Genomic DNA, 17,584 nt, shown 5'->3' with positions numbered 1-17,584 from the left:
AAGAAATCGACTTTCGCATTCGACCTTTATTTGGATTTATTTGGATTTTAATTGGAATTCTAACCAAATTCAAATCAATTTTCGCACGTAACTATAGAGCCCGAGGGAGTTGCGGATCCAAGCGAAGGTCAAGACCCGCAAGACATTGAGCAAGGCAAGTCATCACTATTCTTTGAACATGTTGATCCCAATTGCGAAATTATTTTGTTTACAAATAAAATTGCATGCAATGATGAACATCCTACTTGTGATTATGCCATGCCTTGATTATTGTTTACCCCTTATTCCTTCGTAACCATGTTTACGTATGAGTCCCTAGTCAATTATGACAATTGCTTAGGAATGCTATTCTAGAATTATGCATACTCATATTTATCAAATGCTATATGCTTGGGCAATTACCTTTGGGAAGGTAATTGAGATGCGGCATGTGGAGACATGAGCGCCACATTGCCATGATATTGATGACATGATTTGTGAAAGGAAAAAAATAAAACTAAACAACTATTTTCGACTGGGGCGGACGGAGGATTTGGGTGGTATCTGGAAAAGGCTAGTACCGTCCCCGGTCAATTAAGGACCGAGCCATGAAGTTAAGCATGAAACGACCCCCGTACAACCGTACTTCTCGAATGGGTATAGACCTAGCGGATTAGATAGCCGAGCGGAGGCAGTATCCCTGCATAGATGGTTCACCCCTGAGTGAGGCAGGTGCGCTACGATGGGACAGCCGTTGAGGTAGGGCCGAGAGGCGTGCCCTACATCGGTGTCGCCATTGGTAGGACTGCCATGAGTGTGTGAGAGAGAGAACTTAACTTGAACTATAATTTAATATGTGTGTGAGACTTCTCTTTCCCGGGAGCGCCAGAACTCCTCTCACTGCTAGAAACATGGACACCTAGAGTGCATGAGGATTTAAGTTCATGGAGCGGGTACTGCCAATGCGAGGTTATCGAAAAGCTTTGCCGTGACGCGTCTCATGTGTTGGGACGAGGCTCATGTGTTGGGCAGTCGCGGAGTGCGGGTAAAGTGTACATCCACTGCAGTGTGAGTAAACCAAATCTATTCGAATAGCCGTGCTCGCGGTTATTGAGCACCGGGACATGTATTACACTTGGCTAGACTCTGAATTCTTAACTTGTGTGGGATGGGATATTGCATGATGATTTTTATGCTGATGGAGCCACTTCCTGAGAGGTGGGAATGTGGACGTCTTCAGAAAACCATAACGACTCGATGGCGGGAAGCTATCCTTGGGATCACAATGGATGGTGGACAGAACCGTCGTTGTTTAATATGAACGCTGGTACTAAAATTTGGTTAGTCTGTGCTAGGTCTTAGGCTTGCGAAAAGAATTACAAAACTGGCTTTGCGCAAAGGAACCATAGCTATCCTTTGAATACCCCTATCATGTGCATTTCTTGCTGTGGTGGCTTGCTGAGTACGGTTGGTACTCACCCTTGCAAATATAAAATTAATTAGAAGTGGGAGATGAAGCTTCGGAGGATCCCTATGCCTACTACCAGGAGGGAGATGAAGACGATGGCGCTCAGTAGGTCTTAGTTACGGTCGTTGCCTGTGGCAATGGCATGCCGCTGCCTGAATTCCGCTGCCTCATCTATTTCTGCTTTTGGATGTATTCCGGACCGCTCGGTTCGATGATTTAAGAGAATGCCTGCGGGCTTATGATGTAATAATTAGCACTAGACTCTCGTGTATGTGCTTTTGGTATTTCAGCTATGAACTCGTGTGTACCAGACTACTTGATCCAGGGAAATGGTACTGTTTACACGAATGATTCCTGTTATAGAAACGGGGGTCCACAACGGGGGAGGGCGGGGGTGTTCATTCATTCTTGCTTATTTGAGAAGTAGTTATTATCGCTTGTAACTTTGATTAAAAGATAATATGTTATACAAGCAAAAAAATCTTAAATCTAATGCAGCTAGTCAAAATCCACACCAAGATCAGCCATAAGACTTAATGTTTTTGCATAAAGAGATATAGCAATAAAAATCTCACAGATATATATTACAATTATGTTGACTGCAACAAGTGGAAGCCCATTCTCCAATAAGAATCAATATTGTTCCCAACAAGATTACAATACTTAGCCATTTGTAAAAAAAATACATCAAACTTATATGTGTAGACATCATTGCCATCGACCATTGGTTATCATCCATGTCAAATAAATTCTACATCTTCAATAGCAATAGAACTTGCTCCATGTATGAGGTCTTAGATATGGTCGAAGCAAAATGAATTCACACATTCTGTAGATATGCACCAACATTAACAAACATTTATAAGGAATAAAGAATATTTCCATTAGTTCATATAGTGGCCAACTTTTATAAAACATAAGGAATCAAACAATTTGCATGATCAATACATCCATAGACAACTATCCTTCTAATTTATATTGCCAACTTCAATATTCAAAAGATATACTCAAGTTCTATAGTACGACTTGAGCTTGTGAAAAGATAATCTTTTCAATAACAATGATAGAAAATGAATAAATATTATACTACCTCCGTCCCAAAATAAGTGCGGCCGTGGGAATGCATGTCCAACATTTAACCATTCGTCGTATTTGAAAAATTTATAAAAAAAAATTTAAAAAACAGTCACACATAAAGTACTATTCATGTTTTATAATCTAATAACAATTAAAATACTAATCATAATTTTTTTAAATAAGACGAACGGTCAAATGTTGGATATGAACAGCGCAAAACTGCACTTATTTTAGGACAGAGGGAGTATTACGTTTTAAAATGTTGGTATACTAAGCAAATTAATACCTAATACAGGTAAGATCATGCAAAGAAGGATTTTGGTAGTAAATCGGTATTTCCTCAAATATAATGCGTAATTGGGACTAGGAAGGGTAGTTGTTTTGTGGATTCATAATCTTTCTCCTTTCAAATGGCAATTCTTTCCATGATAGCCACTGGAATAATAATGTTCACCACACACCTAGTGAAAAAAGATGAATTGGAGAGCTTTTTCATGTTATGACTTTATGTTCCGTATTTGCTTTGCCTAAGATTTGATAGTGCTTCGAAACAATTATAGTACATAGTTGCCTATGCTTTGGTAGTGTTTTTGCATGTGATTTATGTCCCCTTGTTCTTTGATAGTTAAGGCTGCATTTGAGAGAAGAGGAAAAAGAGAAGATTGAGAAGATACATAAATTGAGTATTAATTGAGTATTAATTGTTTTAAATTTTAAAAATGGATTAACATGATTTTTTAAAGCAACTTTCCTATAGTTCTGGAAGCGTACACGCAGAGAACTAGAGAAATCATCTCTCAATCCTCAGCTGCCGAATGCAGCCTAAGTCTTGAAGATACCTTGCAAAAAAGTTTTAAAAGAAGATACCTCATAAAAAATTAAAACATTGTATTTCACATGATGAAAAATTAATATTTATGTATGAGCCACAAGGGGATGTTCATAAACCAATGGTCTTCGTAATGGTGCAGACGTTTATGGATCTCCTTGAATAAACCTCGTATTGTTTGAATGCATAAGTTGTTCCCATCTCTATGTAGATCGACCCAATTTTCATAGTAGCGGTAGTTTCTTTTAAAGACCTATATCTTCACACACTACTCGTTGGTAAATAGTATTCTCACCTAAGTTAAACATAAGAGCTGACGGGCCCTAAGAACTCCCTCGCTAGTGGCTACTCTTCTAGGTTCATATACAAGAATAGGACCACCAACACTTATGTAAATTGTGCGCATGATGTCAATCCATAAAACATATTATTGTTGCACTCTCACTTTCATCTATTTATTGTTTTGATTCCCCCATTATCCACATATTGGTATTCACTAGCATAGCAAATTGTCTTCCACATTGTTTATTTGAACAATTGAGTATCACTGAGTGATCTTTCATGGTAGTGTGCTATAATACACTAATAAAAATTTTAGAGATATTTTGTTTGAGAGGGGAGGAGGGAGCATGTACCTTGCCTTCAATATAGATCTATATCTTTGGAGCAATTACATTGTTGGTTGTTATCTTTATTCCATCCTGTAGAACAAGTTTGCAAAACTTTTTGAGCATTTTAAATAAAAATAATTAAGAGTTAAACTAAACAAATACAGTAAAATGCACTTGCAGTATCCCAAATTGTGAGTTGGGTGTAATTTAGCCATGTATCTTGAAAACTGCTTAAACAAGTCATGTATCTTATTCTGGGGGTGCAAATCTCATTAACATATATAAAATAGGCTATTTGCTACCAAGTTGGACATGGGTTTACCTAAAATGACACGCTTATGAGCCACATGGACAGCATAAACTTAGAATAAAAATACAAATTAGCCCTTATATTTTCCGTGTGTGTTGCTGCATGTGAGAGCCTTCATGAAAAAGTGTTATACTGCTAGTTTATGTGTAGGTTTGTGCATGTCTATGTTTGTGAAAAGAGGCTAGGATATTGTCAAACTTGGCAACAACCATCTTGTAAAAGAAAAAAACATGGCCACAAACAACCAACTTGACATGTGTTTAATGAGATTTGTACCTCAAAACATGATGAGTGCCTTGTTCATCTAACATAGGCAATTAAATTGCACCCATGTGTTGCAACTTGTGGTATCACCAATGTTCTTTACTAAAAAAAATACTATATGTATCAAAATAGTTGGAATTTACCTTGAGTGATACAATTGGTTTGTAGCCTAGTTGTTCAACAGCTCTCTTACAATTAAATGTCCTATTTATTGAAATATATTTCAACCTTGCAGACGTCAACACTCTTGGTTGATGCATTCCATACATACGCAACACTTTGTTGTAGCTCCACTCTATCAGATATGTTATTGGTTTAATAACAGCCAAAGGAATTCTTATTCTGAATTTTCTGCAACAAAATATTGTTATCAACTACGGATTTTGATCACAATGTGGTTCACAAGTCTTACTTCAAAACATAAATATAGATAACCATATGAGCTTATATTTATGAGATAATTAATTAAAATTGAAGCTCACAATTAATAATTCCTTTTGTTGCATTACATAAAAGTAATCTCGTTGATGAGCAATCAATGGATAATTTATCATTAAACATACACATACACAAACATATGTAGTTGAACCTATGATTATACATATAAGAATGGACAGTGATACAAATTCCAAAGTGTATCTGTAGACAAACCCATATGGTGGATATCAAGATGTCTTGAATTATAACATCCAGTTTCTTTTTAATATTACATCAATTAGAGTGTATGGAGACTGCATATTTTAGAAGCTAAGAATATACTTTAGGTTATATGTATGATATCTAGGAAGAAGCATCACCTTTTATATCCAAGTTCTTCCAAAAGCATATAAAGAAAGTCCCACAAGTTCATAGGCTCCATATTAGTTATGAAGTAAGCCTAGAGAAAGTTAAATGCACCATGAGAATTTATCAGCAGTGAAACTAGTGCAATTCAATAATAGTGATATACCTTGCCTCCACTTATCTTTGAACCCTCTTTAGTCGAGAGAGTTTTCTCAGCACAAATGTGGCCATGTACCACATTTTCAACATATACAAAATCATCACAATTCATTCCATCGCCGATAATAAACTGCAAGAAGATATAGAACCCAAGCCCTTTCTATTTATTGTAGAGGAGAAATATAAATAATGTAACATGAAATATTCAATGTTCTTAGATATGCATGTATTAATGTTAGTCCACATAACCACACGAATTTTTAGTTAGCCTTGACCCCAGTGGTGGGTGCATTGTTGGGGATGATTGAGGCTCTAGCCCAACCTCCAATAGCTAGGAGTTCCTTAATATCTTTGCATCCACACTATCAGAGAAATTTACATGCATGCAAGTAGTGATGATGGGATAGTTGGAGAGATTAAGGGGGAAATACAATAAGTATGGGCTATTAGTTGGCACCTTATTAGCCGATAGTGTTGTAATCAATGATCATATTTTATTTATCTACCTGAATAATTGGGTTGGACACTTAATTAGGGGGGATTCATGGCCCCAGCCTCCATGTCGCACAACACAATAGATGCAAAAGTGAAAAACACACAACGGAGTGGCAATCGTGTGCGGTAGAGATGTGTAAACTGCATATATATGCATATATTTCTGAAGAATGCCATGCGTGAAGCGTCATCGGTCTCTTGCTTTATATGTATGTGCATGCGACTCATAACATGATTCTTTATCCGTGGCTTCATATTAATGAAACATGAATTGTATGGATGGTAGTCTGTTGATTTACTGAAAAATTTTGAGTTTCATAGTGCTTATGGATGTAGAGAAATTTATATGACATTGTTGCAGAGAATTTACAATTTATGTTATCATTTGTTTACTATATATTTTTTGCAACGCCGATTATTTGGTTAGTTTCTTACAAAGGGTTAATTAACTAGTTCATAATCTTCATATCACACACAAACCATATGCTTGATAACTGAGTAAAAATAATAATGTACCACAGTTATGGTCTGTATGACTAAATAAATTATGTACATGTTTATTTACTTAAGGTGCACATATGTCTCGTGAACTACCTATATGTATATAATTTCCTACAGAAGCAAACAATGATGCACATGCAGAATTTGGGGACTTCCATGAGATCAATATTTCAAATATTGTATATGCTAATTACTTGAGGTGTGCCCAATCAAAAGTAGTATCATTAATCTATTTTTAGAACCATTTTGTTTAGTATTTCGAAGTATGAGAGAAATTAACACGATATGTACTAGACGGCTACATACCATCGTTCTCCAATTGGAAAGTAAATGTGGTACAATGGTGTCACCAGGGCCAAAAATGCTACCAGGACGTATGGAACAAGTTAGAAGTTCACATATGCCGTTGGAATTTCTCACTAACTTCTCTGCTTCTGCCTTGCTTTGTGCATATGCATCAGGAAACTAACATTAATAAACACATAGTTAAAAACACAAAAAATCAAGTGTGAATTTTATACATACTGAAATAAATAAATATGGCTTAATTAAGTAACTATCTAAAAAAATTAGGCTAGTAGTTAAAAGTAAAAAGATCTCTCTCTGTATCCCTATGTAAATGTGTTGAAACATAGTACTATATATATACTTTTTTTGCAATTATACTTTGGTATTCAAATAGTCGTAGAAATGTTCTATGTTGTAGATCTAGCCCTTGTTCTAAGTATACAAACTACCCTCTTCAACCTACAAGTAGTGATCATCACCATAATATATTTGTTGATACCAACATACAACACAGTCATTCTTTTCTTTGTTGCTTGGAACACATAATAATTAATTATTGGTGCAATCAAGGTACATACATAGAAGGTACTACATCCATCCCAAATATAAGTTTCAACCATTCCTAACGCAAAGACCAAGAAAGAATTTAATCACCTCCTTGGTTGAATCATATCCATACATGCAAACAATGTGAATGTGGTGCTTGATGGAAGACGATTTAAAACAAACTAAATTTAAAGGACCAAGATGTGCTAGTTAATGTATGCAGGCATGCATGCCTGCATGCCTTATATTATGAAACATGGGAAAAAAATGGTTGTGCCTTATATTTTGGGATGGAGGGAGTAACAAATATTCATCATTTAGCTAACTAAAAATAGGCTGAAGGTTAGAGAGAGGTAACTAAAAATACACAGCCAAACTGTTTTGTTAGCATCGATTTGATTAAGGAAAACATTTCACAACATGGGGCATTAATTTTTTTTAGTTCGTGTACCAATGGGTACAACAAGAAATGAGATTCATAATTGTACAAGAAATTTTGTGACTACCTGAGCATCTAGTAGCATGAGCAACCAAAATAAAGAAAAAATTGCATTCAGTCACATAGTAGAACCTTGTTTGGGTATGGCATTGATTCATCTACATCAAAAAGGCCATGAACTCCGTCAAATACAACACCACTGGAACTGGTGTATATCAGCCTTTTAACCTTGCACGTTACACAAGCATCAATAACATTCTTTGTCCCTGCGTAATAACACAAAATGACTCTTTTAAAAACAAAAAAAAGACAAAAATTGAGACTAATCAAATCCAAATAAGGTGTACATTTTTGAATTAATAATAATCATGTTACCGAAGATTCAAGAATGTTATGTCTACTTTCATGCTCGTTGGACAAAACAAGTGGGCAGTGCACCCGTGAAAAAAGAATTCTAAAATTCGAAGCTTCACAGTGTTGTTGTCGCCGCGATGGTCCCACAGCGTCGTTGTCTCTGCCGAGGTCGCACAGCTCCCAAGGAGCAGAGAGACTTATATAAATGAGGAGACACGGAGTGGGAGGAGAGAAATTAAGGAGAGAGATGATGTGTGGCCGACCGATGTGATCTTTTCGATATAGGCCTCTTAACAGGTTCTCCTAGGAAAATAACTTTATTTTCACATATGAACCTCCTAAGAAGCCTGCCTGCAAAATTTAAGGAGACATGGAGAGGGAGTAGAGAAATTGAGAGAGATGACGTGTGGCCAACCAATGTGATCTTTTCACGTGTATATGGGCCTCTAGACAGGTTCTCCTACGAAAATAACTCTATTTTCGCAGATAAACCTCTTAATAAGCCCGCGTGTAAAAATTAACTTTCATAGGCGGGCCTTTTGTGGACACCCCAAAAATTCTTTTACATACCGGTGTTCTTTTAACCTGTTTGTAAAAATAGAGGTATGAAAAATATTTTAGTAATATTTTTTTTCGTTTTTTTAAATTAATTTGCTACAGTTGTGGCATAATTTAATGCCTCTAGAAAGTACTTATTCATTCTTATAGATGTAAAAGTATGCTGTTACATAAATGCCACAAGGCATAGTGATAACTTATAAAATCTCTCTTGGTTTGGTTTCTAGAGACAATTCACCAAAATACATTTACGAGCCATTTTGAAGAATGCCTCATAAAACATTTTAAAAATGACCCTATAGTATTAAAAAATATCTCTACAAGGTTTTTTTTATTGGCGAGAGGATACGAGTCCACCGAGAGGTACCTTAATATCATGTGATGATGCTTTGATGAAACAGTTCTTTATTGCACTTTCTTTATAAATAATAATATTGATGACTATTTCTGAGTCATGTAAGTAATGAGATCATATGCCCATCATGTATAAAGGGGCTTCTCCATAAATGATACATCAATGATTTTTCATACCTTCAACATTGACCTTGTAATGTAGTTGGAAGTCGTTGATGTCAGGGTTTGCAGCAGCTGTGTGAAAAACAACTTCCACCCCTTGAAAAGCTGCATGGCATGGATGACAGATTGAAAATTCTATACTTGCAGTTATAAAAAAAAATTGTTTATAGAGATAAATCATAGATTAGGAAAAAATTAGATATCAATGGACTAATATGTTTGGTGTTCGGGGTTGACACGGTTTATCACGATCATCTTACTTTGATTATAAATAATTTTAAATGATTATATTACGATAAATGAAAGTTCAATCGATAATATAAGTATATCATAAATTGTATGGTCCTATTTTGTATAGATAATATGACATATTTTCAAGTATATATATTTTTTTCTCGCAAGAGAAGTGGTGAAAGATTGAACTTGAATAACTTGTGTCAATTATTTGACAATGGAGTGGGTATAGTGTGTCATAGAAAAAAAATTGAAATATATTTTTTTTCACCTAACCGCGTGTGTGAGTTCGCTAGTTGGTTTGCAAACTGGCTTCCTAATGCTAAATTAACAATGGCCTCACGCCGAATTAAATGTTACTACTAATTGATTACTAACGCTAATTTAAGAAATAACGCTCAATTAATTAATTACTAATGATGCAAATTAATTAATTAATCGCATGGGTTCACTTCGTAGGGATGCGAGTTCGCTTCCGGGCATTTCTGTCACGCGAAGTCGTGCACTCATCACGTGAACTTGTGATGACATCACGAACATGTCACGAGTTCGAGCACTCACCGTGTTAACTCGCCGAGAATTTGCACCTTGCTTCATGGTGGTAACGGTAGTACTTACGCTAATTCTTTCTAGTAATACCGGTGAAAAAAAGGTATACTTCCAAAAGAATTTTGTGTGTGATAAGGATCCATTTAGAAATGATCGTGTCTTTTCCTACTAATGCCACGACTGAAATAGGCGAATACGAGGATTAAGTAGAAAATGTAAAACGAGAAAATAGTACGTGATTAATTAAGTTTTATTTATTACAAATTTAGAAAATGTTTTTTTATATTTTTAAGCAACTTCTATATAAAAATTTTTCGCACAAAATATACCGTTTAGCAATTTAAAAAATATGCTAACGGAAACCGAGATAGAATTTGGATCTTAATCTGCATTGTTTTTTCTTGGTGAAACTGTATGATGTATCAGTCACATACTCTCTCTCCATTTACAAGAGTTAGAAATATTTCCTATTTGAGTTCTTTCAAATAAGTTGTTTTTATTTGTTGTTTCTATGCATGTAAGAATTAAATGGAGAGGTAAGTAATTGTTTCATCGAAACCTGAGGAGTTATCTTAATATTAATGTATTGCATGCGTGCATACACTCTTTGATCTTTGTTTCATGCAAGATAAGTTAATTTCTTCTTTAGTCTTGGTGACAAAAGTAATAGGTGTAATTTTTATTTTTTTTTGGAAGGATGGAGTATTTTGTTTGATTGTGATTTTGAGTGGTTGGCTTATCATAAGAGCATTACCTCATGTCACAGAATAATTATTCTGTTGTTTATCCGCCTACTGTTAGCCCTATACTAGGAATTTAAATCAAAAAGCAAGTCAGAGGATTTTGTTTGAAAGTATTGTTGAAAAAAAGTATACTTTACTTGGAGCTTAGCCGTTTTTTATATTGATAATTGTGACGTTACACAGGGATTGTTGCCCGCGCGAATTTCATAGACTTAATTATTATGGTCCTAGTGCTATGTTTCCTCCATGATGCAACATACTTCCTCGGTTCTATAATAATTGACGTTTTGCACAAGATTAAGGTTAAACTTTTATAACTTTGACCATCAATAACTTTAAAAATATTTAGTTTAAAAAAACTAAAACAACGTATATAGATTTGTTTTTCAAAGCACTATAATAAAAGTAAACATGCATTTATTTATTGTGTATATTATAATAGAAAAATAAGGTCAAAGATATATTTTGTAGACCGTGTCATTGTCTAAAACGTCAATTAAAATGAAACCAGAGGGAGTAACCATTAATCCCATTAATTAATCCAGTTTGTGTTATCAGTCAGGTTCAAATTACAAATCCGGAATGGTAATTAATAAGTGTAGTTTCGCTAACTCATCATTGCAAATTTAAAGATTATAGTATACATGACACACATGAATTTGGACGGAGAAAATTTTATATGAAAATCCTGTAACTTTATAATTGATAACCTTTTTATTTTGGCTCATATTGAATGCCTAAATATTTGCCAAAAGCTTTGGAAAAAGGGTCTAGTTAATGGAAGAAGCATCGGGGGGCCTAATGGGCGATCGATCGCCAGGGCGATCGCCCAGCGATCGGTCCCGGGCCCCCCGCTCCTATAGACACTCCTCCCACTTCTCCCCTTCCTCCTCTTCTTCTTCTCTTCCTATTACAGTACACCACAAAAAAATTTTAAAAAAACAAAAAGTTAGAAAAATTTATGTATAAAAAAACTGAATTCAAATTCAAATTTGAATCGGGTATGTAAACTTTTGACTTATAAACTTTGGATCTATAAATTTTAGGTGTATAAACTTTAGATGTATAGAAATACTATATATATAAAATATGTGAATTATTTGAATTCAAATTCAAATTTGAATCGGGTATATAAACTTTAGGTCTATAAACTTTAGGTTTATAAACTTTAGATGTATAGAAATACTATATATGAAAAATATTTGAATTCAAATTCAAATTTGAATCGGATATTTGAATTCAAATTCAAATTTGAATAAGATATAATTCAAATTCAAATTTGAATCGTCGGATATATAAACTTTAGGTCTCTAAACTTTAGGTGTATAAACTTTAGATGTATAGAAATGCTATATATAAAAAATATTTGAATTCAAATTCAAAATTGAATCGGATATATAAACTTTTGACTTATAAACTTTTGGTCTCTAAACTTTAGATGTGTAAACTTGAGGTGTATAAATTTACTAAAATAGGAAAGTAATACGGTGCCAAAAAAGGAAACCAGGTGGAGGGAGGAGGAGGAGGAGGGGGAGGGGGATTGATCGCTCAGGGCGAGTGAGGGCGATCGCTAGCTCAGTAGCATTTCCGTGAAGCATCTGCATGCTATCTCTGCGAAGCTTGCTTACCACTAACCACCGGCTAAAAAAACCGATTACTGCTAGTAGTTTGAACTATCTCGGGTACCTACTCCCTCCATTCCAAAGTGTTTGACGCCGTTGACTTTTTTTAAAAATATTTGACCGTTCGTCTTATTCAAAAAATTTAAGTAATTATTAATTCTTTTCTATCATTTGATTTATTGTTAAATATACTTTTATGTATACATTTAGTTTTACACATTTCACAAAAGTTTTTTAATAAGACGAACGGTCAAAGATGTTAAAAAAGTCAACGGCGTCAAACATTAGGAATGAGGGAGTAGTTCTGTAGTACCGATGATTTGTTATCCATAGCCATTTTTGTAACCAACTGTGATGCTGTCACGGCCATATGGTCATTGTTTTCTTTGACATTATATTATATCAACCAAATAAATTAACATAACAAAAAGAAAAGCAAAAGCGTATAGACATTATATGTTGATGCCTTAATAATTAATTATTAGTCGAAATTCATGACGTGTACTCCCTCAGTCCTATATTAAAAACAAATCTATGATGGAACTATGAATCTAGATAGAACTAGGATATGTCAAATTTTTATATCTAGATTTATTTTTTTTAGGACGGATGAACTACTTTCTTCAAGCATGTTTTGTATTCACTTTTTTTTTAATGAAAGCATAGCTCGTATTTCTCGATGGAGAGAGCAATTGAATACATAGTTGCTGTCGAAGGGCCACGTTTGGAATTGACTGATTAGCCACACGTATAATTAGAAACGTTATTAGATATGATTAATTGAGTATTAATTAGTGAAATCTTGAAAAATGGTCTATTTAGAAAACATCATGTCATTTTGTACTAGCTAAGTGTATCGATCACCACTGATTTTTCTTGGTGGAACTGTTATATTGTACCAGTCACATATTTTATTTGATTTGATTTTAAGTGGTTGGCTTGTCATTGGAGCATTAGCTCACGTGACATATCAGAGATGCCCAATCAACTTAATTATTCTCTTCTTATGCGGATTTTTGTTTGAAAGTATATATATGGATAATTATACTCCATTTTAGTAACAATCAAACGGTGACTCATTGCACTACACCGTGGCCCACTTTTGCCAGCACTCCTTTATGTAGGGGAAATATTTGCCAAAAGCTTCGGAAAAAGGGGTCTAGGGGAAGAAGCATATCTGTGTGCTATCTCTGAGATGGTTAGCGGTAAGTAAGTTTCTCGCATATCGAGGTTGAGGTAAAAGTTGCTTGACACATCGTATTATTTACTAGTAGATTACTCGTATATACGATTTTTTTCCGTCAAAGAATTCGAATTTTGTAACCCAGTTCATAAACCACAAAATAGCAGTGATATAGTACTATACATATTGTAACTGATGGTGTTATAACCGGCAATTATACCTCCAAGCACAAGCACAATTGTTACTTACTTTGTTACCACCGGCTAAAAAACCGATACTGATATTTTCAAAACTTCTTGTATTTCCTTTTTTTTACATAATAAGCAGCTCGTATTTCTCAATATAGAGAGAGCAATTAAATACAGCGTTGTTGTCTAAGACCCGTTCTAAAGTGCTTTTTAAATGGCCGATTAGCCACACGTAAAACGAGAAATTTCATTAGCATATGATTAACTGAGTATTACTTCCTCCATTACATTTTGCTCATCTCATAATAATCATTATATAACAGGTGTCAATTCGTTTATTTCTGTCATTTTTAAAATAACCTTTTATATAGAAAATTTTCATACAAACCGTGTCGTTTAGCGGTTTGAAAAAAACGTGCGTATACAGTGAGAAGATCGAATTAATTAACCTTTGGTCAACTGCGTTATGTCGCAAACATTGACGGAGTCATAGACGGCGCGGCCGTCGCGGAGGGCCTCGCCGAGGAGCCCCTTCTCCTCGACGGGGTCAAGGGTGATCGCCGGCGCGAGGTCGGTGACCCGCACGCGCCACTCGCCGGAGCGGAGCAGCGCCGCCACGAGGTGCCTCGCCATGAAGCCGCGGCCACCGGTCACCGCGCACCACCGAGCTGCGGGCTCTTCTTCCTGCAGCCGGCGGCCGCCACTACAACCGTTCGCGGCCGGCGCCGTTTCCATCGCTCTTGCTCGACAGAAACGAGGGAGGGATATATAGCTAGCTAATAGCTAATGGTCGTATTGTGTATAGTGCGGTGATCGATTAGTGTGCTGCCGGCCGGTATAGCTGCATTATCGTTTATTTATAGGCACGGCGCTGTACATAGAAATTGCCGCGCGTGGTTCAAAATATAAAATGAGACCCTACTGTTAGGCATTATCAACAACCAGAATAAAACAGAATAGTAAATTAACAGAACAAAACAGAATATAGTGCATTTTACGTTAGGCAGATATGTACATTTTAATAAATTACGGCATTGACTTTTACGTGTGCGTGTTGGACCATTCATATTATTTAACAATACGTAAGATATATGAATAATGATTAAAATATTTTTATGATAAAGTAATTGAGCAAAACAAAATAATTTTTAATCATGCATGTACTTTTTTAAATTATAAGAGAAATTATCAATTATGTATCTAAAAATTAACGGCCGTGCTATCTATTAAAAAACGAAGGCAGGTAGTTTGTTCATCAAAGTTACACACAATAGACCAGTCTATACTTACTTTTTTCACTAAACGGTAAAGACCATGAAGAATTGTGTCTTGATCCAGTGATTTATTTCTTTTGTAAAGCAGGAAAAAAATCTGTAATTCCTAGCACATACGTTGACAGCAGCGTTATGAGACCAGTGGTGTTTGATTGAGTTTTAATTATTGCAAACTTGAAACTTGATTAATCTGATATTTTAGAACAACTTTCATATAGAAAGTTTTCGTACGAAACACACCGTTTAGCAGTTTAAAAAACGTGACACGAATATTCAAAACTTTATCCAGTTTTTGAAGTGGAAACTAACGGAGATATAGTTGTTTAAAGTGGTCCTGTTATCGTCGAACATTTAACCGAGTTCAAGAGAAAAAAGGCCGTTCTAAATAGATAACTAAAGTAGGAAGATCAAAACTTTTGAAAAATGGAAAGATATGTTTTTAAACATGTTAAACCTTATAATTAGCATAGACCACTACTAAAAAAGTATTTTTCCATGTGGTTGGGACACCTGTACACGTACAGATAGAATGTCCAATTAATTGGGGATGGGAGTTGATACCGACATGCTTCAGTTGAAGGCAACAATCCCAGTAACACTATGACAGGATGGGCTATCCATTGTGTCGTACCACTGCCGGTTAATTTATTGTGAACCGACAGTTATAGTCTGGTATGTTTAGATCCTGCCCCAAAATTTTACACTCTGTCACATCGAACGTTTTAATACCTGCATAAAGTATTAAATATAGGCTAAAAACCTAATTGCACATATTGTGACTAATTTACGAAATGAATCTTTTAAGCCTAATTGCTCCATGATTTGGCAATATGGTGCTACAGTAAACATTTGCTAATGACGGATTAATTAAGCTTAAAAAATTCATCTTGCGGCTTACTGACGGATTGCGCAATTAGTTTTTTTTATCAGTGTCCGAACACTCCATGCGACACCCTATATAATATCCGATGTGACACTCCAAAACTTTACACCCCTGGATCTTAACACCCCCTAATTACTGGGGGCTCCTGTTCCGCGCGTACGCGCCAGAAACGGAGGCGGCACGCGTTTTGACGGCGCGAAGAGCATTTAGCGCTAACTAACAGTGCTTATCGCTAACTTTTTTTTTGGTTTTTTCCGAATAAATATTCATCACGCGTCTTTCTTCCTTTTTTTAAGTTGACTGAAACAAACTTTCAATTCCAGATTTGAACTCAGATTTAAAAATTTCAAGTCAAGATTTGAATACTTTCAACTTAGATTTAAAAAATTTTCAACTCAGATTTTTAAATTTGAGTTAAAAGTTTTCAAACCTGAGTTAAGTTTTTAAATCTTGACTTAATTTTTTTTTAATTTGAGTTGAAAGTTTCAAATCTTCATGAAAGTTTTCGAATCCGAGTTGAAAGTTTTCAAGTCTAAATTGAAAGGTTTCAAATCCGAGTTGAAAGTTTCTAAATCTGAATTGAAAGTTTTCAAATCCGAGTTGAAAGTTTTCAGGTATGAATTGAAAGTTTTCAAATCTGAGTTGAAAGTTTTTAAAACCGAGTTGAAAGTTTTCAAGTTTGAATTGAAAGTGTTCAAATCTGAGTTGAAAGTTTTTAAATCTCGACTTGAAAGTTTTTAAATATGAGTTGTGTCGACGGGGGATACCCGTAGACCGGATATAGAGGGTATTGGGGTACGCTGGTATGAGGATCTACGTAGTACGACATCAAGGAAACAGGAGACAGAGATTATACTGCTTCAGGCCCCTTGATAGGTAATAGCTCTAATCCAGTTGGTATGGGATTATATAGTGGAAACCACAAGTTACAAAGGGAATAACAGAACTCGATGATATCAACGAGATCGTAGTCGAGTTGGTTCGACTAGATCACCCGGCGACTTGGCTCCTGCAGGCTCGGCTTCGTAGGCTGTGGTGGTTGTCTTGGCTATGAGATTCGATGCCCTAGGTCCTCCCGGGGGGTCCCTTTTATATCGCAGGTCGGGTGGTTTCCAAGTAGAATTCGGAGACATCGGACCCTGCATGATACAGTGACGACCCAGTCCTATACGGGTAGGAATCTTCCCATCGGTGAACTTCGTGATGAATTTCCTTAGCGCATATAGAGAACGTCCATACTCGCGCGGATATACCATATTGTCGTATAGCATATATCCAAGGGTGGAGGGTATGCCTTATCCGTAACCCTGACAGTAGCCCTTGACTTCTGCTTAAATGAACTCATGTAACCGATCACGACTTCTGATGTCAGAGTTGTTGTCGTTCTCGACTGGTCGATCTCGGTGTAAGAACCGTAGAGACAAAGAGTAGTCGACAACACCATGCGAAGTTCAACGGTTATGAGTGAATTTAAATTGATGTCCAAAAACTGCCGCGCGTAACGGACCTGGAAATTTCCGGCGGCCATCTCTCTCCTTTCCTTGGAATTCGCACCGTTGGTAGTGCGCCTATTTAAGGGAGTTTTGGGAATCCATTTTAGTTTTGGGAATCCATTTTAGAGTCCGCCTGTTACGAAAACTTTCTAACCTCTAAACGCTCTTCGTCTTCTTCGCTTCCACACAAAACCTAGCTTACTCGCCTCGGTCTCTTCTCCGGCGATCCCCGGCGGCA

The 17,584-nt window shown here is 35.9% G+C and overlaps 1 protein-coding gene across 1 annotated transcript; it reads right to left on the bottom strand.

The window, feature by feature from the left end:
* Nucleotides 1-2,023: 2,023 nt before the first annotated feature.
* On the bottom strand, nucleotides 2,024-14,496 carry LOC127768251 (3beta-hydroxysteroid-dehydrogenase/decarboxylase-like). The gene is made up of 9 exons (XM_052293791.1): nucleotides 14,146-14,496; nucleotides 9,193-9,282; nucleotides 7,882-8,015; nucleotides 6,783-6,941; nucleotides 5,488-5,610; nucleotides 5,336-5,415; nucleotides 4,682-4,889; nucleotides 3,989-4,054; nucleotides 2,024-2,276 (listed from the first exon to the last, which is right to left on the bottom strand). The coding sequence occupies exons 1-8, from the start codon at nucleotides 14,429-14,431 to the stop codon at nucleotides 4,007-4,009; spliced, it is 1,128 nt and encodes a 375-aa protein (XP_052149751.1). The 5' UTR covers nucleotides 14,432-14,496; the 3' UTR covers nucleotides 2,024-2,276; nucleotides 3,989-4,006.
* Nucleotides 14,497-17,584: the final 3,088 nt, after the last annotated feature.

The sequence above is a fragment of the Oryza glaberrima genome, chromosome 3 (genome assembly GCF_000147395.1).
Source record: "Oryza glaberrima chromosome 3, OglaRS2, whole genome shotgun sequence".
Classification (NCBI taxonomy): Eukaryota; Viridiplantae; Streptophyta; class Magnoliopsida; order Poales; family Poaceae; genus Oryza; species Oryza glaberrima.
This window is presented reverse-complemented; position numbering and strand designations above follow the sequence as displayed.